At 25.7% G+C, this 22,371-nt stretch overlaps 6 protein-coding genes across 6 annotated transcripts; 4 read left to right on the top strand and 2 right to left on the bottom strand.

Moving 5' to 3' along the window:
• Positions 1-637: 637 nt before the first annotated feature.
• Positions 638-3,112, top strand: MKS88_004498 (ATP-dependent RNA helicase DBP5; the record flags this gene model as incomplete). Its single annotated transcript, XM_067217679.1, has 1 exon — positions 638-3,112. One exon carries the CDS (start codon positions 638-640, stop codon positions 3,110-3,112), a length of 2,475 nt encoding a protein of 824 aa, XP_067072084.1.
• Positions 3,113-4,700: 1,588 nt separating this feature from the next.
• Positions 4,701-7,415, top strand: MKS88_004497 (GTP-binding protein; the record flags this gene model as incomplete). The annotated part of the gene is made up of 1 exon (XM_067217678.1): positions 4,701-7,415. The coding sequence occupies one exon, from the start codon at positions 4,701-4,703 to the stop codon at positions 7,413-7,415; it is 2,715 nt and encodes a 904-aa protein (XP_067072083.1).
• A 944-nt stretch (positions 7,416-8,359) lies between these two features.
• Positions 8,360-10,789, bottom strand: MKS88_004496 (WD repeat-containing protein; the record flags this gene model as incomplete). The annotated part of the gene is made up of 1 exon (XM_067217677.1): positions 8,360-10,789. One exon carries the CDS (start codon positions 10,787-10,789, stop codon positions 8,360-8,362), a length of 2,430 nt encoding a protein of 809 aa, XP_067072082.1.
• Positions 10,790-13,078: 2,289 nt separating this feature from the next.
• On the top strand, positions 13,079-13,654 carry MKS88_004495 (OPA3-like protein; the record flags this gene model as incomplete). Its single annotated transcript, XM_067217676.1, has 1 exon — positions 13,079-13,654. One exon carries the CDS (start codon positions 13,079-13,081, stop codon positions 13,652-13,654), a length of 576 nt encoding a protein of 191 aa, XP_067072081.1.
• Positions 13,655-14,790: 1,136 nt separating this feature from the next.
• MKS88_004494 (uncharacterized protein) lies at positions 14,791-15,837 on the bottom strand (the record flags this gene model as incomplete). Its single annotated transcript, XM_067217675.1, has 1 exon — positions 14,791-15,837. One exon carries the CDS (start codon positions 15,835-15,837, stop codon positions 14,791-14,793), a length of 1,047 nt encoding a protein of 348 aa, XP_067072080.1.
• A 2,277-nt stretch (positions 15,838-18,114) lies between these two features.
• MKS88_004493 (uncharacterized protein) lies at positions 18,115-20,640 on the top strand (the record flags this gene model as incomplete). Its single annotated transcript, XM_067217674.1, has 1 exon — positions 18,115-20,640. One exon carries the CDS (start codon positions 18,115-18,117, stop codon positions 20,638-20,640), a length of 2,526 nt encoding a protein of 841 aa, XP_067072079.1.
• Between the last annotated feature and the right edge of the window lie 1,731 nt (positions 20,641-22,371).

Here is a 22,371-nt window from a genome sequence, read left to right as displayed (position 1 = left end):
AAATTTAATGTTTTTTTTTTAAAATAATGACTTTGTACAAATAAAGAATAAGTTGAAGAAGTGCGAACTACAGTTTTTAAAGAAACTTTATTTTAAATAAAAAATATGACATTGTTATTATGGTAAACGTAGTATATAATACCAAAGGGTAAAAAGTGGCCTTACTATGTACTCTACTTATATGGTATGTTTATATACATTTATATAAGTATGTACATATATATATATATATATATATATATATATATTTGTACGTATATATTACATATGCAATAAAAGAGATGCATGAGTGTACATTATGAATAGATTAAATGTATAGGAAGCGGATAATACAAAAAAATAGTATAATACACAGAATCTTTACGATAGAGTTACATAAATGCTAACCCAATGAAACAAAATAAGCATTCAGGGGAGCTATAATTATATATTATACGTTATACGTACAAATATACCAACATAAGAACGTATATCAAAGTAAGCGAATTTTAAGTTTGTACTTTTTTTCCTCACTCGCACTCGTAAATGCAACAACAAAATTTTAATCCTTTAAAAAAAAGCGAATTGTTAAAAAATATATATCATTTTTAAGGGGAAAAAAATATTTTTATACGTTTTTTCACCATTTTCTGACAAGATGAATTTAAAAGAAGAAACTGTCAATACTAATAAGAAGGAAATTGAGAAAAAGAATGATAGTGCAAAAGACAACGAATTAAAAGAAATGATGGACAAAAAAAAGGAAACAAGTGCAGATGATGTCAATGGGGATGCAGAAAATGCAAAGGATGAAATTAAAAAGGAAGGGCAGAAGGAGGAGCAGAAGAAAGAACAGAAAGAAGGGAAAGGTGATGATAGTGTTATGAATATGCTTTTAAGCTACCTGCAAAAAAATAAGGATGACCCAAAGGTCCTACAAACGATGCTAAATGTGATGAACGGACAAGGAAAAAATAATTTGCCTACAAGTGCCCCAAATCTAGGTGCATACATAAAAAAAGAACAACAAGAAGAGAAAGAGGGAGGAGGGGGAAATGAAGAAAATAAATTATCATGTGATGGAAGTGCGACGAGTGAAAAAAAGGATAACATCCAAGTAACCAAAGAAAATAAAGGAATGGGAGAAGAAAAAGAAAAAAGCAAAAAAAGTGAAGGGGAGAGGGGGGGTAGCAAACTATATTATATATTTAGTAGGAAAAAAGACAAGGATGATGAAAAGAAGAATAAAACAAAAAACGAAAAGATCAAATCAAATGATGTACATGTTTCAGTTGGGGAAAATATTACAGCAAATTCTACAAAGGAAAATCAGTCAAACATAACTAGCAATATTGGTGAAGATGAAAAGGATAAAAATAGTAGTAAGTTTGGTTTTGGCTACTTTAGCTCAAATAAATTAAGTGAAAATGCGTCTTCCTCTGTAACTGCTCTTGATAGTAAAGCTAATGATACAAACTTAGAAAGTATTGAAAATAATAGAGCAGTAAAAAAAAAACACAGTGAACTGGTGGAAGATAATGATGACTATGAAATTGAAAATGTAGAGGAAAAGGAACCAATGGAGGAGGAGGCCATATCGTTAATAGAAAATATGAACATAATAAATAATGACAAGAAGAAAAGTGACCCATTAGGTATAGGAAGTTTGAACAACATAAGTAGTAGTAGTAATAATAATAGTAATAATTATAGTAATAATAATAATAATAGTAATAATTATAGTAATAATAATAATAATAGTAATAATTATAGTAATAATTATAACAGTAATAATAATAATAGTAGTATTTATAATAGTAATAATAACAGTGGAGGTGACAACAACGACTCGGGGGATTTTAAACTGTATCATTCGAAAAACACATGGGAGGAACTAAAGATAGACAATGAATTAATACAAATATTAACCTACTTAAAATTTTTTGGCCCGTCAAAAATTCAAGCATATGCTTTGCCAATTATTTTAAATAGTAACAAAAATTTAATAGCTCAATCACAAAACGGATCTGGAAAAACCCTCACATTTGTTATTGCTATGTTATCGAAAATTAATAGAACGTTATCATGTCTACAAGCAGTTTGTATATGTCCAACCAGAGAATTATCACAACAGAATTATGATGTTGTTGGTAATTTCACGAAATATTTGAATGTAAAAGTTTTCTTAGCTGTTCCATTATGTGAAAGATATAATAAGGCAAGTGGTTTTCAAATATATGTAGGTACTCCTGGAAAAACATTAGACTTTTTAAAAAGAAAATATATTGATACAACAAATATAAAAATATTTGTTTTGGATGAAGCAGATGATTTAATTGATATTAAAAATAATATGTCATCACAAGTAGAAAGTATCAAAAGATTTTTACCAAAACATACTCAAATCCTTTTATTCTCAGCTACATATAATAAAGATGTTCGTTTATTTGCGGACCAATTTGCTCCTAGAGCTACTAAAATAAGTGTAAGACAAGAAGATTTAACATTAAAATGTGTTAAGCAATATTATTTAATTACTGAAAATGATGAACAGAAATATTATTATTTGTCAGAATTATACTGTTCTATGACCATATCTCAGTGTGTTATTTTTGTTAATTCAAAAAAAGCAGCTTATAATTTATATCAGTTTATGACAGATAATAATCATAACGTTACTTTAATTTGTGCTGATAGTATAATTAGTCGATTTACAAAAAACCAAGTACAAAAAGCTAATGTATTAGGAATGGATCCAAAGACAAGAGATACATTAATGTCTGATTTTAAAAAAGGAATTTCCAAAGTTTTAATCTGTACAGATTTATTATCAAGAGGTATTGATGTGCCTTCCATAAGTTTAGTTATTAATTTTGATTTACCATATATTTATCAGGGAAGAATAGAAGAAAATTCAAATCCTTTATCTAACCAAAGAGTAAATATGGAAACCTACATTCACCGAATTGGTAGAACAGGAAGATTTGGAACAAAGGGTATGGCCATAAATTTTATTAGTAAAAATCAAATGACGCATATTCGTCAAATTGAACAGTTTTATAAGTGTATCATATCTGATTTGGAATTTGATTCAGAGCTCATGATAACATCCTTGACGAAAATTAAAACTTAATTTCTTCCAGGGGCTACGGAAGTTAGCGCACATGGGGCAGGGGGCATAACAAATTGGAGCGAGAGGATGGACCCCCATATATATACAGTATATACATACATACATACATAATACATGCCCATATCATGTTTGCATACATGGTGTGTACGTGTATTATGTGTACATCTGCACTGTGTACATATACATTGTGCAAATATATAATGTACATATACATTATGTACATATATGTAATGTGTACGTATACATATATACTTGCTTTTTCTTCCTATGTATGTGCATACTTATATAGCTAGATCTTTCATCTCTTTATTTGATATAATCTGCACTATTTTTAAAATTTCCCTTTTTTGTTTGTCATTATATCAAAGCATTTATATATATTCTTATAATAAATCGAAATGAAGGAAAAAGAAAGAAGAAGGAAAACAAAAAAAATTATATAGACTCTATATGTAATTTTTTTTTTTTTTTCCTGTATTCCGTCCTTTCATTCGTTCTCTCATCTTTTTACGCATTATGTATACCAAAAAATTGCTTTAAAATTATATGCCCTTTCATTGTGTTAGTACACATTTTTGTTGCTTAAAAAAACTGAATTAAAATTATGAGTTTACCCATTTTAATAAAATTAAGGACTTTCCAAAATGAACTAAGCTCTATTGTGCTTGTGTTGTCATTATGCTAGTATGCTTGTATGTATGTACATACGTATATATATATATATATATATATATTTGTGTACATAAATATGCATATTTAATTTTATGAAACACATACATCAGTGTGAGCCTTTCAAAATTTAAGCCTATATTTTGGATGAAACAATGGAGTAGTAATTTTATTACCGCTCGAATTGTGCGAGAAAAGGAGTAACCACGTAAACGTTACAAAATATCATTTTTTCCACAAAAACATCTGCTCATTTTGGCAATGTATACATTCCCAGCCATTTGGCGTAAACGTTGAGGAACGTGTTGATATATATATATATATATATATATATATATATATAATATATTATATGTATACAAAAATGCATATTTTTTTTTTTTTTTTTTTTGAAAAAAGAGGTAAAAGAGGCATTATTGCTCACATTAAGCTTGAATTTTTTCATATTAAATACTCGTATAGTATTACGTGTCAAATTTCATAAAATATGTACTATTTTTGCCATTCCTCTTGATTTACAACAACATAATTCCCACTATAACTTTTCATGTGTTTGCGCTAAGCCGTTAGATAGATAAGCTTTTTTATTAAAACTGTAGATATGTACCAATATACCGCTGTGTTTGGAAGGTGAAATGTGAGCAAATGAAATGGTCGCGCAAAAATTGTAAGCAAAAAATTTTATCTCGTAGATATATATATGCACATCAGCATAAACGTAATAATACCCATACCCATACGAACATATATGTAAATATGTCCTTACACATATATACTTGTATGCAGAAGGTGAGTATACGGAAACACAGACGAAAGGGAAGCATCAGCTTTTAAGTAGCTCAGTCTCTTCCTGCATAAACATTTATCTGTACACACTTATAAATGCGTTAATACATTATGTTATAACCTTTTCTCCTAAATGTTCAAAATATTGCACCAGAATCTGTTCCATAAAAATATATATCAAATAGTAAGTCCTTTTTGTCATGAAAGGAGTGTAAGGGTTTTTCCCTTTAGTAGCAAAGCGTGTAATAATTTAAAAATAGAAGAGGACTATTTTTACGTTAATCCATTGAGAAAACTCAGCTGTGTCGGATGTGGAGAATTCCTACAATCAACGAATGAGAGGAAAACAGGTTTTGTTCCTTTTAATGTTTATGAAAAATATAGTAATGGAAGATTAAAATTTTACACAAAAGTAAAAGGTGAAGAAGTGAGTTCTGTACCAGATGGTATAAAAGTTGATGTAAATAATTTTTATAATTTTAAAGTAAAAACCAAAATTATTTTGTGCAAAAGATGCTATAGGTTACAACATTACAAATGTGCCGATACAAAATGTGAGGTAGATATTAACAGAATCGAAAATATTATAAAATGTAGGAAGCAACTGCAGGATCATATGAAGAACTGGGAAGAAAAAAAAGTTAATAACAAGGATAAAGAAAATAAAGGTAACACATATAACAAACATAATATAGTTGACATAAATAATACACATTGTATAAATGGTTTACATAGCTTCAATAAATTGCAAGACCAACATAGTGTACATAGCATAAAATCAGCTAGCATATTAGAAAGAGAAGATAACAATGCAGAAGAATATAATGAAAAAAGGCTTAAAATCCCAAATGGTAATCCTGTTAACACACTAAATGATGGCAAAATATGCAAAAAGGAGGAAGACAAAGCTCAGAACAAGGGCGCACTTGTGCAAATACTTGCAAATAATATAAAAAATTTATCTTTTATTAAAAGGAAAATGATAAAATCTTTTGATAATCATTTTAAGAAAAAAAAGCAGAAACAACAATATAAACAATGTAAAGATATAGCTTCAATAAGTTTTGAAAATGAGGATAGGCTGAATTGTACAAATGAAATTGATTTTACTAATACGGAAATGCGCAAAAAAGGTAATCATATTTTGAACATAAAATGCAGGAAAACGGAAGGCATAAGTGAAGGAATCATGCAGGAAAAAATCGGCAACGAGAAAGAAGCAAGAGTAGCAGCAAATATGATATCAAGCGTAACCGCTGGTGCATCTGCTGGTATAGCTGCTGATATAGCAGTTGATATAGCCTCTGAAGTAGCCCCTGGAGAGGGGGAGTACTATCAGGACGTCTCGTACAATATCGACAAAAGAAGCATCAACATTTATGAAAAAAAGGACATACTGAAAAAAAGAAATGATATGAAAAAATTAGAAGTCGAAAAGATGGAAGTGAGCACAGCCAAATATGTGGAAGGAGATCGAAATCATATTATGAACAATTTAATTAAAAAAATGAAAAGAAAATCTTTAGTCTTATATTTAATTGATATAACGAATATTGAAAATACTATACTCCCAGAACTTTATATAGGTTGCAAAAATAAAGATATAAATATCATTTGGCTAGTAAATAAAGTAGATTGTTTACCGAAGTCAACGAATCTAGAAATAGTTAAAATATGGTTCCGTAATTTAGTAAGACAAATAAAAAATTCACATATAAATGATTTAATATTTATATCAGCATTAAAATTTTATAATTTTGACATGTTAGAAGAACGCATGAAATACTATGTTGATTTGGAAAAAGGTACAGATATATATATAGTAGGATGTGTAAATGTTGGTAAGTCTTCTTTCATTAATTCCTTTCTTAAATATATTAATTATAAGCATATAGGAGATATATACAACAAAAGAAAGAAAGGTGGGGTTACAACTTCAAATATTCCATATACAACCTTAAATTATAATGTATTTCGATTAAAAAAAAATATAAATATTATTGACACAGTTGGTATACCCACCAAATATCAGTATTCCTCTATCTTATATAGAGATATTGATCTTAATAGTATAAGTATAAACAAACTCATTCAACCATTTACATACAAGTTAAAAGATGATTCGTCGGTAATTATAGGTTCTTTATGTTATGTCAATTTAATTTATGGTAATTTTGCCTTGTTAACATTTTATATGTCAAATAGAGTTACTATCCACATGTGTAAGACAGCAAAAGTTGAAAATTTTTTAGAAAAAAAAAAATGCTCTTTTCTTTATCCGCCTCATATAAATGCAGATTTTGATTTATTAAAACCATTTGTTAAACATACAGTTAAGGTTTATGGAAAAGATTTTGAAAGTCTAGATGACATTGTTATTTCAGATCTATGTTGGTTTTCAGTAACTGGAAGAGGAGTAAAGATACTTGAAATATTCGCTCCAAAAAATATCAAAATTTATAGGAGACCATCAATGATTAATGATGCAGTTAAACATACACAGGTAGATGTATTTAAATATAAATCGTATAGAGGCAGAACAGCTAAGGTTTTAAAAAAAAAGAAAAAGTTAATCGAAGATTTGGATAGATTATATCCAAATAGAAGGCAAGAAATAAAAAACATTACTTTGCAGGGTGAAAATGCTCAACTAGAGGGTTTAAAAAACTTCATGTACGTAGGTGGTGCGGACACTGGGAATGCAGTTTCCACATCCTCCTCTGCTTCTACATCCTCCTCTGCTTCTACATCCTCCTCTGCTTCTACATCCTCCTCTGCTTCTACATCCACCTCTGCTTCCATCATCTCTGATAAACTTGACATAGAAAGCATTGTACATTATTTGTGATGTAGAAAATCTTTAGAGTAATGTACGAACCGTGGACCTCATATTTTTTCTACCTAACTTCGATTATGTATATTTGCATTTTTTCGTTTTCCCCATTTCACTTACACCTTTTACTTTTTAATTTTTACCTTTTAATTGTTCTCATTTTTGCTTTTCTTTAATATGTTCTTGTGTTTGCGAGGACCTTTGCCCCTTTTTATGTTGCTCTTAAATAACACATGTTTGTAGGATAAACGTATATTTCCCATTTTTTCTATTTTTTCCAATATATCCAATTTTTTATTACGTTTCAAAGGAGTGTTATTTTTCAGAAGTACGAACGACACCCCTTTGTAGAGCAAGGCGCTATTCTTTTAAAAATCATATTTATAATTAAAAAAATAAAAATGTTTATGCTTCTACTTTAAAATATATGTATATATCTGTATATGTATATATGCGTATACATACATACATATATACGTATAATATATATGCCAAACGAATTAAGAATAAATATGTCTAATAAATGTTTTAAATAAGAAAATCAAAAATGTGTACAAACTTGCATGTATAATTATAAATTATATGTATTTGTTTATGACAAAATTAAAAAATTATTATTCATTAAAATTAACAAGTTTAAAAAAAAAAAAAAAACATAAATCAATTACATTGTCTGATGCTATCAAGCAAGGATCAACAATGGATCGCATAATTTAGTAAAAATTAATTTTAAGGAGTAATTAATTTTTTTTTTTTTTTTTTAATTACAAATTAAAAAAAAAAAAAGAAATAAAATAACAAATGTTTCTCAGGTGTATGTATGTGTGTGTGTGAGGGTAATTCATAGAAAAATTGTGATATAATTTAATTACTTGGTGTATATATTTTATTCTATTATTTTTGGGGGTCATATCTTAGCCATTTCTTGGTCATCTCCTGGTTACACTTCATCTATGGTACTACTCTTCCTTAAAATTGTCTTTAAGGTACAAGTCCAAATCGCTTTTGTATATCTGGTCTGGTAGTGTAAAAAGTATAAGGATATTATTTTTATCAACCGAAACAAAATTATTAATTTTAAAAGGGTTAAACTTGAACAATTTTATGTATTTGCATCCATAGGTAAAGACACAGTGATGTTTGCTTTTATTTACATCAAATAAATTAATTATTCCTTTATTATTTAATGAGCCAATATAATTAAAGGCTTCAATATTACACCAAAAGAGGGAATGAATAAAAGTATCTGAATTGAAAAAATCTTCATTGTAATAATTATTGTATGAATGATCATAAAAGTAATTCACATTTGTACTGTTAGTATATTCTCCATTTTGTAAGGATGTCTGATAGGGCTCAAAATAACAATCATTTAAACTATAATTATTATACGAATTATCATGTATAATTTTATATGGTAAGTTATTGTTTATAAAGCGTATATCAAATATAAAAATATTATTTAATGAACTTAAACAAATCAAATTATTATCTTCACTGTTATATTTATCAATGTCGGATATTTCATATTTCGTTATTTTCTTATGAATTGAGTGAATATTCACATTATTACTACTACTTGAAGTACTTGTTGAAAATACATTTCTGCTGTTACTACTATTACTACTACTACTGCTCACATGATTGAACTTATTTTGTGTATTTTTATTTTTCATCCTTATATCAAATAATGAAAAATAACCACTATATGTTGACCCTATAATTAACGAATCATACAACCATCTCACATTGCTATACAATTCATTCGTTTTAATGGATATATATGGATGAATTTTACACACATTTTCATGGTCATCACTATATTTACCATTATTATTATCACTACTACTACTATGATTATTATTATTACTATTACTGCTATTGCTATTACTATTACTACTCGACTTAGTATTATTACTAGCATTACTGTTAATATCATATATGAATATGTTTTTATCGTCCCCGTTACTCAGTAAATAATTATTTTTAAAAAAAAGCCCTTTTCCTGTTTTCGTGTGCCCTACTAATTCTAGTAATAATTGTCCATCATATATTTTCCTTTGTTGTAATTTTTTTCTATATTTTTCGGACACTTGAATTCTTTTATTCTTCACATCCTTTTCATTCGATGCATCATTATTTCTTACATAATTTTTATTTAAATTATATCCCCTTTTTCCTTGTTCACATTTGTCTTGTCTAACATCGAACTTCGTATCGTCATCTTTATCTTCATTCTCATTTTCATTTTCGTTTTCGTTTTCTCCTCTTTCGTCATCATCATTTAATTCTTTATCTAACATTCCATCTTCTTCTATTTTATTTATTCTATCTATTGTTTTCTTAATATTATATAAATATATCTTACCTTTTATGGATTTATTTGCTATAATAACATTCCCATCGTGTACAAAATTGGTGCCATTATTGCACATTTCTTTATTGCAATATAATATAGTGGAATTAGTAGCATAATATGGTATATTCATACAATTATATCTTTTAATAATTGGTACGTGTTTATATTTCTTCCCATAATATTTTTTAAAAGAATCATCTATAATATTATTTTTAAGAGCAGAGGAATAAAAAAAATCTTGTTCATTTTTTTTATTTACTTCTTCTTTAGTTATTACACGTAGTATGCTCATTTTATAATTATCTCTTTTTTTCGAATTGTGAAAAACAACGATTCCTTCATTAAGGTACTGATAACCATCTTTTGAATGGTTGTTCATATTTAAAATTTCTATGTTACTAACATTATTATACAAATTCGTTATTAATATATCTGAATATAAATCCACAATATTTTTCCACCATAAACTCAATAATATATCTTTTTTTCTATAATGATCATATACAAAGCTTTGTTTAGAAAACACATTGTTTATAAGTAGGTTATCGTTTAGGTCAACTGTCAGTGCGTTTTTACCCTTGTCTTTATTTTCTCTCTGAGTTTGGTTGTTCACCCTTTCACCCCTTACTACATAATTATTACCACTGCTGTTATTACCACTGCTGTTATTACCACTGCTGTTATTACCACTACTGTTATTACCACTGCTGTTATTACCACTACTGTTATTGCCATTGCTATTATTACCATTGCTATTATTACCATTGCTGTTATTACCATTGCTGTTGTTAATATTGTTTCCTATGTTACTAATATTATTCAAATTACAAGCACTCTCTCCATATTTTCTTTCTCCCCTAGTCATATATTTAGATGCACATGATAAGGAGGAATCGCTTAAATTGTCGGAGATTTCATCAGATTCTTCTTCATTTATGTTTTTATTTTTCCCGTTTTTCTTACATCTTAATTCATATTTATTTCTTCCATGTAAATTCGAATTAGACTGGTTATACTTGGTATTTTTCATTCTTCGTTTTTTATTTTTTTTTCCCCCCACCCCTTTCTTTTCTTATCCGTCCTTTGTTTTGTTATTTTTTGGGGTTTATTATTCTTACAGAGCCCTACGTTTCGCCTTCTTTCTTTCGTCTTTCGTCTTTTGCTCTTTACTCTTTAATCTTTGTTCTTTGTTCTTTTTTCTTTATTTTTTTCAAACGATAATTGGGTATATATTTTTAATAAGATATAAAACATTTTTTAAAAAGTTCCTTTATATGCTTTGGTACGTTATTAAAATATTTTACATATTATAATATACATTATGCATCAACATTATTATAATAATTACTATTATTATTATTTTCATAGTAATATTTGCCTTTTTTTTTTTTTTTTTTTTTAATTTACTTTTATTTTTTTTTAATTTTTGTTAGGAGATATTAAATCACCACAAATTTATGTCATTATTTGTATTTTTGACATACACGTATAGGAGAATATTTTAATTTATGTTATACCACCCCAAGGTGCTTGAAATATAAAAATTTCTCTTTATGCAAAAATTTTAATGTTTTATTATAAACCATTATACATTAAATTTTTTGTAGAAACTAAAAAACAAAAAATTAAAATAAAACAAAAATAAATTACATAAAAATCATAAACGCGTAGGCATATTTATATATGTATATTCAGTAAATATAATGTACTATATATATATATTATATATTTATATTTTAATATATATTTGTATATAATGGCGAATTTTCCTTAATGTAATCAATATCATATATAATATTTCAAAATGACAAAAGAAATATGTATGTTCAAAATTGTAAAGTTTTCTCTTAACTCGTACTATATTAATATTTAAACACAATATTGTTGTGTAATTGTATAACAAAAACCGAATAATTTTGTTTTAGCTTACTCAAAGTAACATGAAAAAAAAAATATTATAATAAAATAAAATCAAATAGTTCGGAAATTAACACATAAAAATTATATCGTAATTAAAACATTAAACAAACGTGCATATCAAATAATATAATGTAAAATAAAAGGAAAAACAATCATATATTCTATGTAATATCTGTATAAATACATTTATAATATACAAACATATTTGCTGTGTATACATGAATATGCAAACAGATACATGTTATATATATATATATATATATATATATATATACATGAAAAGAAAAGTATTATATAGGAGGATCTCATTTATGCCTTTTTTCCCTGGCAGTACATATGATTTTACGTTATGCACATGTTTGTGTAAATGCATAATGTAAACATGTAACAATACACATATATACAAACATATATATATACTTATATATTATGAAAAGGTTATATTGAGAATAAACTAAATGCGTATGAATTCCATTTTATTTATTATTATTTTTTTATATGCTTTACGCTAAAAAGTAAAGATACAGTATTTTGTTTTACTGCACGGAAGCGTGTATTTTCATCTTGTTTTTTTATTCCTACAAAATAAAAAGAGGAGAGGTCGCTGTTGAGTTTCTCCAATTTTGTGGATACCCATTGTGATTTATTTTGTTTTATATCGATATATTTTTTTTAATTTCGATACATTTCGTTTTATTTCGATACATTTTGAATTATTTCGATATATTTTTATTTCATTTTATTTCTTTATATTTTGTTTTATTCTTTTATATTTCGTTATATTGTATTTTATTCTTTTATATTTCGTTATATTTTGTTATATTTCATTACGTTTTATATGTGATACCATAATAAATTAAAATATAGAAGATTAAATTTTTAAGAACATACCTAAAAAGTTTATATAAATTGGTGTCCTGTGAAAACGCAAAAAAGAGAAAGTAATGATATTGTTAGAAAAATGCAAATAAGATACAGAATTTTGAGGGAAACTTTTGAAAAATTTAATTAAGATGAACTATGAAAAATACAAAATTTAGTAGGACGTTGTGGACTATTTACACCCAAACTCGTGCGCATATGAGTATATATATATATATATGCATATGAGTATATATGTTTGTGAATATGTGTATCTATATATGTGAATACCTGTATATGTAGAAAATATAGTTAGGCTCACTTCGAAATTTTGCTACGGAGCTCGAAATTACATATAACTTTCAATTCCATGTGCAGAAATGCAAAAATAAAAAGAATATACGAATACAATTTTTAAAGATGTGTAACATGAACTTGCACATAAATGAGTTATGCTCAAAAAGAGGAAACTTGTCTTAGTTAAAAAATAAAAAAAAAATAAAATAAGGTTAATATATGTATACAGAGGAAAAAGAAAATGATTCCTTTTTTTAAAATAGGAATTGTTTTAATAAGACAAGTAAGTAAACCAATATCAGGTTATATAAAAAAAAAAGCTATAGATAATAAAAAATTTAAAAGCATATGTATATATTGTGGAAAAAAATACTATTTCTTCGAACAATACATACAAAAAAAATTTTATAATTCGAATGCAACCAATGTCAATTACAGTTCTTATATAAGTGAAAACAAGTCAGTTAATGTAGGTAGTGAAATTCTTGGAGAAACTATTATCTTTTTAGTAGCTGCATTAATTATTGTAGCTGAGTATAAAAGAAACAGCATGAAAGAAGCAAAAAAAGAATTAATACTAAATCATAAGTTAGAAACACTAAATATACAAGTTAAGGAGTTACAAAGAGAAAATGATGAAATTATGAAAATTGTGTTACCAAATAAAAAGAATGTCAGAAATAATAGAAGTTTTGACGTTTCAAATACGAATTTTTTTAAAGATATTTTCAATAAAATTTTGAGCAAATCTAATGAAACGACAAACAATGAGAAGGAAAGGAACTATTCTGATGTTCCGGAGGAGAAGGAAAAGTAGTACATGATATCAGAACATAAGTTAGAAGCTGTTTTATGAACATTCGCAACGGTGTAAAGCTATATATATATATATATATATGTATATGTGTATATATACACCTGTTTGTATATAAGTGTATATGTACGTATACGTCTTCTTATGTCTTTGTAAAAAATATAAGGATAAAAGAGTATGCTTAAAAAACAGGTGTTTCTGACACAAGGCAAAATCTTGCTTCTTTTTTTGTTTTATAAATATATATATATTTATATACGTGCATATTTTCCTTACCATTTTTTGTAAAACTTTCGGATTTTAAAAATCGTCTATGTATAAAAATAAATATAAACATAAATATATATATATATATATGTATATACATATATATATTTCCATTTTTTAAGTTTTACCGCTTTTTTTTTTTTTTTTTTTTCTCGCATTTATTTAAAAATTTACCACTGTGCTTCATTTTTGTTTAAGTTGAAATGTCATTGGAAAAGTATAGGTAACACATAAAAAATTTAGTTATTTCTACGTATATTTGAATGTAAGTGAATATATATATATATATATGGTACGAATCAATTATGCAGTAGAAAAATGATGGGAGAAAATATGTGTAGATACCTACGTAAATCAGCAAGTATATATGCATTTAAGTTCATATACGTAGAAATTGTTTAAAGTTGAATAATTTTCAAAAGTTACAAATAAGTTCACAAAAAAAAAAAAAAAAAAAATTAAGCAAAATAATGAGAAATAATGCGAAATAAAGAAAAATAATATAAAATAATATAAAATAATGCAAAATAATGCAAAATAATGCAAAATAATGCAAAATAATGCAAAATAATGCAAAATAATGCAAAATAATGAAAAATAATGAAAAATAATGCAAAATAATGAAAAATAATGCAAAATAATGCAAAATAATGAAAAATAATGCAAAATAATGCAAAATAAAACAAAATAAAATAAAATCTAAAACACAAATATATTTTTGCTGTTTTTGGCCTTTTTGTGGCTACAAAACAGTTACTCACGGAATACGTAAGCAAATGTCGGTAAATATTATCACAAGTACAATGTATATGAACTACTCCAATAGTTTTGTATCTACACCACTAGTGAAATAAAAAATGGGACGTGTCCCTTTATCTTTTGTTATTTTTTTTTTTACTTGTTCTATACTTTATTTGAGGAACGCTTGAAAGCTTTATGACTTCACTACTTTTGTTGTCCGCTTTTATACACCCTGAAACAAAAGATGACAATTTCTTAAAATCATCAAAATTTTCTTTATAAAAATAACCATAGTATTCACTAGTCTGTCCCTCAGTATGATTGAAAAGGCAAAAAACATGAATATCTCTATTTTTGTTGTAAGATGTAAAAATTTCATCATTTAACTTCAATAAAAATTTCTTGTGGTCAATGATCATTGGGTTAATATCAAAATATTTATTATTAACAAAAATATCATTAATGTAATTATATTTATTACTTCTGTTAGTCATATGATTTCTACTAATAAATAGTACACATTTTTTATTTTTATTTAAACATTTTGTCTGGAACTGAGGAAATTTACTAAAAAATGGAACTGAAAATACTAATGCATCACGTACAAATGTTATGAATTTTTTTTTACTATTTAATAAATCCAAAGTAATTGGTTTAGGTTTTCTACCATAACAAATAATAAAAGCTTGAGTTCTTTCACTTAACTTAAAACGTTCATACACATTTTGGTTACTTGGTAATTTGCTTTTACAATTAATAATAGCTATATTCAAAATGCTTGGAAAATTTGATATGTTTGAGTTAATAACTGAGTGTATATTTTCTTGCTTATCATTTTTACAATATACTAAATAAGGTTTGTTACTAAAAAATATTTCTTTTAATTTTTCTGTGTCTGACACGTCAATATATTTTATATTGTAAAAGTGAGTGTGAAAAAATTCGAGAAGAAACTGAAAAAAACCGCTAAAAATTAAAAAAGTAATAAATAATCCAACAAAAAAGGAATACTTATATTTTGTTTTAACTTTATTAGCTAATATGTACTTTATATACTTAAATAAATCTTTTATTCTACTTTTTTTTTTTTTTTTTTTTTCCTCTTCATCTCTTTTCGAACTCTCAGAAGGATAAGCACCGTTTTCCTTATAATTTTTACGCTTAAATATATTCATCATTCTCGCAAATTTTACACTTTTTTTCAAATGGTTCCGCTTTGACAATTGATAGAGTAAACATAAGTTTTTTTTTTTTTTTTTTTTTTTTTTAATTTATAAAGTATAACAAATGTACTATAAATTCTGTTACCATGTACGTATATATTATTAATTAGATTAATTCGTTAATGTTTGTTGGTTTTTCTTTTCTTTTCTTTGCTTTTATGTTTTTTTGTTTTTCTGTTTTTTTCGTTTTTTTTGTTTTTTTCGTTTTTTTTTGCTTTTTTTCATGTTTTGTTTTTTTAATTTTGAATTAAAGTTTGTTGTGAAAAGATGTATGCGATTTAAGGTTAATTTCAGCTTTTTCAATTACCTTTGTGAAATTTTTATTAAAACCTGCGAAACCCCATTGCTTATTTTTTTTTTTTTTGTGACTTCCTTGCTTTATTATTATTATTACAAATATAGTATTTTAAGCAAACTGTGGGATTTAAAAAAGCTTATTGAGAATTTTTCCGTAATCCACTGCTTTTTTGTTGTGTGTGAAAAATAAAAGTGTTCAGTTCATTTTTTCTTTTCAAATGGCATTTATTAAAAAAACAAATGAGTCGTCCAAAGTAAGCAACATGATTTCTGGTTTGTAAAAAAATATATTATACATATATATATATATATATATATATATATATATATATATACATGTAAATGTATATATGTATGAATATATATACATACTCTCTGCGTTTAATTTTAAATGGGAAAAAATTTGTCAAATTTGCAAAATTTTGAAATCGCCGATAAGTGAACATAAAGTCCTGTTTATAAATATACTCCATGTACTTCTATATATGTATATTTTTACGTATATACATTTATTTCGAAGTTACAGCATACATCTTGTGCATTTATTTACTCCATATTTGTAACCTTAAACAATATTTCTTATTTATATATACCCACCATCATTATTATAGATTGTTACACCTAATTTTTTAAAAAAGGTTTATTATACTGTAACGCTAGCTGAAATTCTTTTTTACACCTTTTAATTTTTTTTTACTTTTTTTAAACTTTTTCTTTAAAAAAAAAAGGAGAAAATATTTTAAAACTTTGATATAGAGAAAAAAGGAAAAAATAATTTTTTTGGAGGTTAAAATGCTAATAAAAATAAATTTTTTTTTTTAAAACATTGTATAGTAGCTGAATTGGTACAAATTGAACATTCTTTTATTTATTTATGTTTTTTATTTTATTATTATTATTTTTTTTTCCTCTAAATCTATATAAATGCCGAACAAATGAATTAATTTGTCGATAACGAAATAAAATGGGGGGTAGGTGTAAAGTCACATAAGATAGTAATTGCATGTAAATATATACAGAATAAATATGCGTTATTTGTACGTTCATACATATAAATGTATACTTATATATATATATTCATATAATCAGCCACTTAAAGCATTGATGTTTCCTAAGTAACCCACCTCGAAAGCAAAATAAGTAGCCTAGCTAATAGCTGAATGTTAAAATAATAAAATAATGAAAGCAAAAAAAAAAATAAAAAAAGAATAAAAATATTTTGCCCGCTTATTATACATTTGGTGTTGAACAGTAAGGTGGATATATTTGTGCTTTTATATGTATAGGTGTTACATATATAAATATATATATACATATATGTGTGTATATATATGTGTGTATATATATGTGTGTATATATATGTGTGTATATATATGTGTGTATATATATGTGTGGGGGGGGGGTATGTGCACGTGAGCCTTTACAAATATGTAAACAAGCACAAATGCACATACAACCATATACCCACCCACAAATACTTCTTATATAAACACTAAATTATGATCCTACGGCTTAAGGCAAAACATCATAGACTTCTTTCGAGAAAAGCAAAATGCTTCTTACAGTTTCGTAAATTTCATCTACTTAGCAACAATGATTTATATGAGAAGCTAAAAAACAGCAATTATCTTATTAAGTTAATTAAAGATGTTAAAGATGGCACAGAAAAGGAATATAAAGAGGAGCATGGTTTATCTAATATAGATTTAGGGATTTCTTATCTTTATAAAAATGTTATTATGAACAAAGGTGATGAAAAAAAAAAAAAAAAAAAAAGAGATGATGATGATGATCCATGATAATTTTGATGATTCTATGCATGCATCTACAAATTTAGAACTATATGACAAACGTTACTGTAATTATGCTATCACTATCAAGCAATGTAATGATGTAAAAAGCGCACTAAATATAAAGGAAGTGTACCTTTATATAATGAATTCATTAAATAGCCTCACCGTAAAACAGGTTTTACTAATATTATATAGCTTCTTTGTTCACAACATGAATATCGTATATTTAAAAAAAATAAATGAGCATATTATAAATAATATATATAATTTCAAAACAAATGATTTAATATTAATTCATTTATTTTACATCTACTTTGAAAACAAATATAGTTACAAAAAAGGTGACACACATTTTTACCTTAACAATTACAATGTTTTTTTAATAAGAAACAAATTTAAAAAGGATGCAAAAATTAACTCGTTGAATGATATTAGTAGCGTTCATCGTGAAATATGTAAACTTGCGAACGCGCTGATTAAATATAGCAGCTATTTATTTTACAAACGAAAACAAAGTTTGCACTTAAGTCAAATAGCGGAAATACTTTTTTTGTGCCATAAGTACAATAATATACATAATAATATGCATAATAATATATATACTGAAGAATTACTTGATCATTTTGTTAGTGTCCTTGATAACTCTCTTCAATTAATAGATATATCTAATGTAGAATTAGCTTTAAGTGAAAAAGAAAAAAACATAAAAAATAAAAACGCCCTATATGACTTGACAAAATTTTACACAATCATTGACTGCTTTTACTACATATCAGGCATTAAAAAAGTCTGCGAGTTTGGACATAAAAAAAATAAATATTTCTTTAATTTTTGTTCCTTTCTTAAAAGGAATTATAAAATGCTGTCAAATTTAGACATGCACCAGTTGTTTCTGCTGCTGCAGGTAGGAGGAAATGTTGAGGGAGGAGAAAACGTGGAAAACGTTGAACGGGTTGTAGAGGTGGAAAATGTTTGGACTGTTGGAAGGGGTGCAGATAATTGGGATGTTGAAGGTGATCAAGTTTTCCAAAACTTTCAAAATAGTCGTATGAAATATGCTATTCTTAAGTTAATCGAAGAAAAATTGAAACAACCTAGTGACGAATCTCCACAAATTAGCACAGTTGTAACTTGCAAGTATTTTAATAAGTGCGTAGATACACTTTATTCAGTATATTTATATAGTAATGAAAAGTACATACTCCAGAACAATAAAAACAGTAATGTAGAAGAAATGCATAATGAGCATTTTTCTCATAATAGCAATACTGACAATGGGCATGGCGAAATGGGTTTTGAAAATGATGACAAAAGAAGGGAAGAAAAAGGGGAAGGAAAATATAAAGAGAACTACATCTGCATCGATATGTCTGGAGGTCTACATTCCCGTGTGCTACTAAATACGAACAGGTACACAACGGAAAATATGAGTGCAAACAAACATGATAATTATTATGCCACCGATGGGAGCAAAATAAATATGAAACATAATAGAGTATATAAAAGTCATACTGTACATTTATTGGCGCATGTAAAATTTTTAGATAGCATTAATCATTATATTAAAACGAAAGGTACTAACAGTAAAAGGAAATACCTACCAATACTTCTTTCAAGTTTAGAAAATTCAATAAATTACAAAAATATGTTAATATATTTTATTAATAGTCTAGACAAAACAACAGATATAGATATATTGTTATTCTATATTATATCAATAAGTACTCACATAAATAATATATATGTATTATCATATTTAGGTTATTTATATGAACGTATTAGAATAGGGCAATTCTCAAATTCTTCCAGTTTTACTTCAGATAAAATTGAAGTATTATTATCAAGTCTGTATAGACTTATAAATAATAACAATAGTTATGGAACCAATCTGGAGGTACAAAAGGATTTTTATAAAAATAACAAAGAATTTTTCTTACTACTATACAGAAATAACCTAGATGTGTATGAACACATTAAAGGTAAGTTACTAAATATGAATGTAATTAAAATTAGAAATGTACAGGAATTTTTATTTCATTATACTTATAAATATATGATTCAAAATACTTTTATCTGTTTAGAGAAAAAGTTGTATTATATAAATGACTTAACAACAATTAATGAGCTTTTGTATTATTTTTTAAACATAAATAATTACAATATGAAGTATTCTTCCGAAATTAGCTCAGATGCGCGTAAAATTTCCATTCTTTTTTTTGAAAAAATTTTTATTTTAAACTTTTTAAGCATATATAAAGATGCATATAATCCGTTTCACAATGCAGTAAGGAAAATTTTGGTTTTCATCAGTACAGATACAAATGTAGATAATAATATACTCTTAAATTATGTAATGAATATATATTTTCAGTCGTGCATTTCTGCTTTTACTAATAACATATTTACATACATTACAAATATTCTTGAAGACCTCTTCAAAGATCACTTTCATTTAACATATAAAAATGAACAATTTGTGTTATTCCTAAATTCAAACAATTTAAATTTTGACTCATCTAAAAATGACATAATAAACATCATGAGCAAAATGATTGACTACAATTTTAACATATACATAATTAATTTCTTGATTTTAGTTTATGCTAACGTGAATTTTAATAAATTATTCCATAGAATTAAGGATTATTTGTATTCTTACGCAATTTAATTCATTTTATCCATTCCTGTCGCAAACTTTTTGCCTATTACTGTATTAATGGCTTGTTTGTTTATACATTTTTGCGCGAACTTAATGTTGTTGATAAAATACAGGTACACTCAATTTGGTGTAACTGTTTTATTGTTCGCTTGTTTGTTCGTTTGTATGTTGGTTTATTTATTTATTTGTTTTTTTTTTTGTTTTTTTTTTTTTCTAAATTCAAAATTGTGGAGAAACGAAACTCCCTTTTTTCCTAGTAGTGCACATGGGCGTACAACTAAAATTTTGAACTAATTTTTGTGATGAATAATTTTAATCAAATTTGCCCTTTTGTTGCCGTCATAAGTAGTTAAGCTTCAACCCCAGAGTGAGATAGAGCAGTTAAATATGCATTTTATGAATTTTCTTTTATTAATCTCTGCTTTTACATATCGTTATTTATTCATCTATTTTTCACCTTTCAAGTGTTTATGAAAATTATAGAATGTACCACATTGTACATTTTTTTTCTTTCTTTTTTTCTTTCTATTTTTCTTTTCCTTTTTTTTTTTTTTTTTAAATCATATTTTATTATAGTAACGTTCTTTTTATGATAAAATGGTAATATTCAAAACAATAACGCAGCAAAATAAAAAAAAAAAAAAATAACCTAGATTTAAATAAAATAGAAGAAAACAAATAAACGAACAAACAAAATAGAAGTGTGCACATACAATTTTTAAAGACCATATAACTACAAATATGTATTACTTTTTAACATATGTTTATCCATTGACAAAAAAAAAAAAAATATATATATGTATACAATAAATACATGTACAAACATATATACAAACATATATACAAACATATATACAAACATATATACAAATATATATACAAATATATAAATATATATATATAAATATATACGTACATATTTGTCAAGGTGAAAATTTTTTAGTTTTTATACAATTTTTGCACTTTACATTTTTTAATTGACTTCTTTTCATCAATTTAAAAAAAAAAAAAACTGAAATAAGTTCATTGACTATTTCAATGAGTAAAAATTGTTTATTTTGAATCTTTAAATGTAAAAGAAAGACAAAGGAAAAACAAAAAAAAAGAAAAAAAAACTGTACATTTTGTGATGCTATATATTACTATGTACAATCAAGATGCTAAATATGTAATTTTATTACTAAAAGAGGATTGTACAAAAATATGTAAATACATAAGTGTATGTGGAGAGGTCAATACGTACATAAAACAAATTGTTAAATTAACCAAATGGTTCTTTTTATGCGCAATATATTTATGTATAAATAATATATTTGTATATATTTTTACCTTACTGTTTTTTTCTCTTTTAAAAAAAAAAAAAATAATGCATTAGCTAAATTGAAAACTGTAGGTAATACCTAACATTTTTTTTTTAAATAATAATAATCAGGAATTTTTTAAATATTTATAAATTGTATTAATAGAAAAAGAGAAGGTGTGGAAGAGAAAGGTGAAGGAAAGGGGAAAAGATGAATAAAAGAGAAAAATATCGACGTATTATTAAATCTCCTTTTTGTTTTCCTTTTTTCCGTTTTTGCGTTCATGCGTTAAAGCGTTTATCTGTTTATGCATTTTTGCGTTTCTGTGTTATTCCTTTTTTCTGTTTTTTTTTTTTGTTTTTTTTTTAACATAATGTGTGCACAACATTTTTTACGTATATAATAATATACCAAAAAACCGGTACTGTAACAACATATT

Source organism: Plasmodium brasilianum, chromosome 12 (genome assembly GCF_023973825.1).
Source record: "Plasmodium brasilianum strain Bolivian I chromosome 12, whole genome shotgun sequence".
Lineage (NCBI taxonomy): Eukaryota > Apicomplexa > Aconoidasida > Haemosporida > Plasmodiidae > Plasmodium > Plasmodium brasilianum.
Note: the sequence above shows the minus strand (reverse complement) of the source record. Positions and strands in the feature narration are given on the sequence as shown.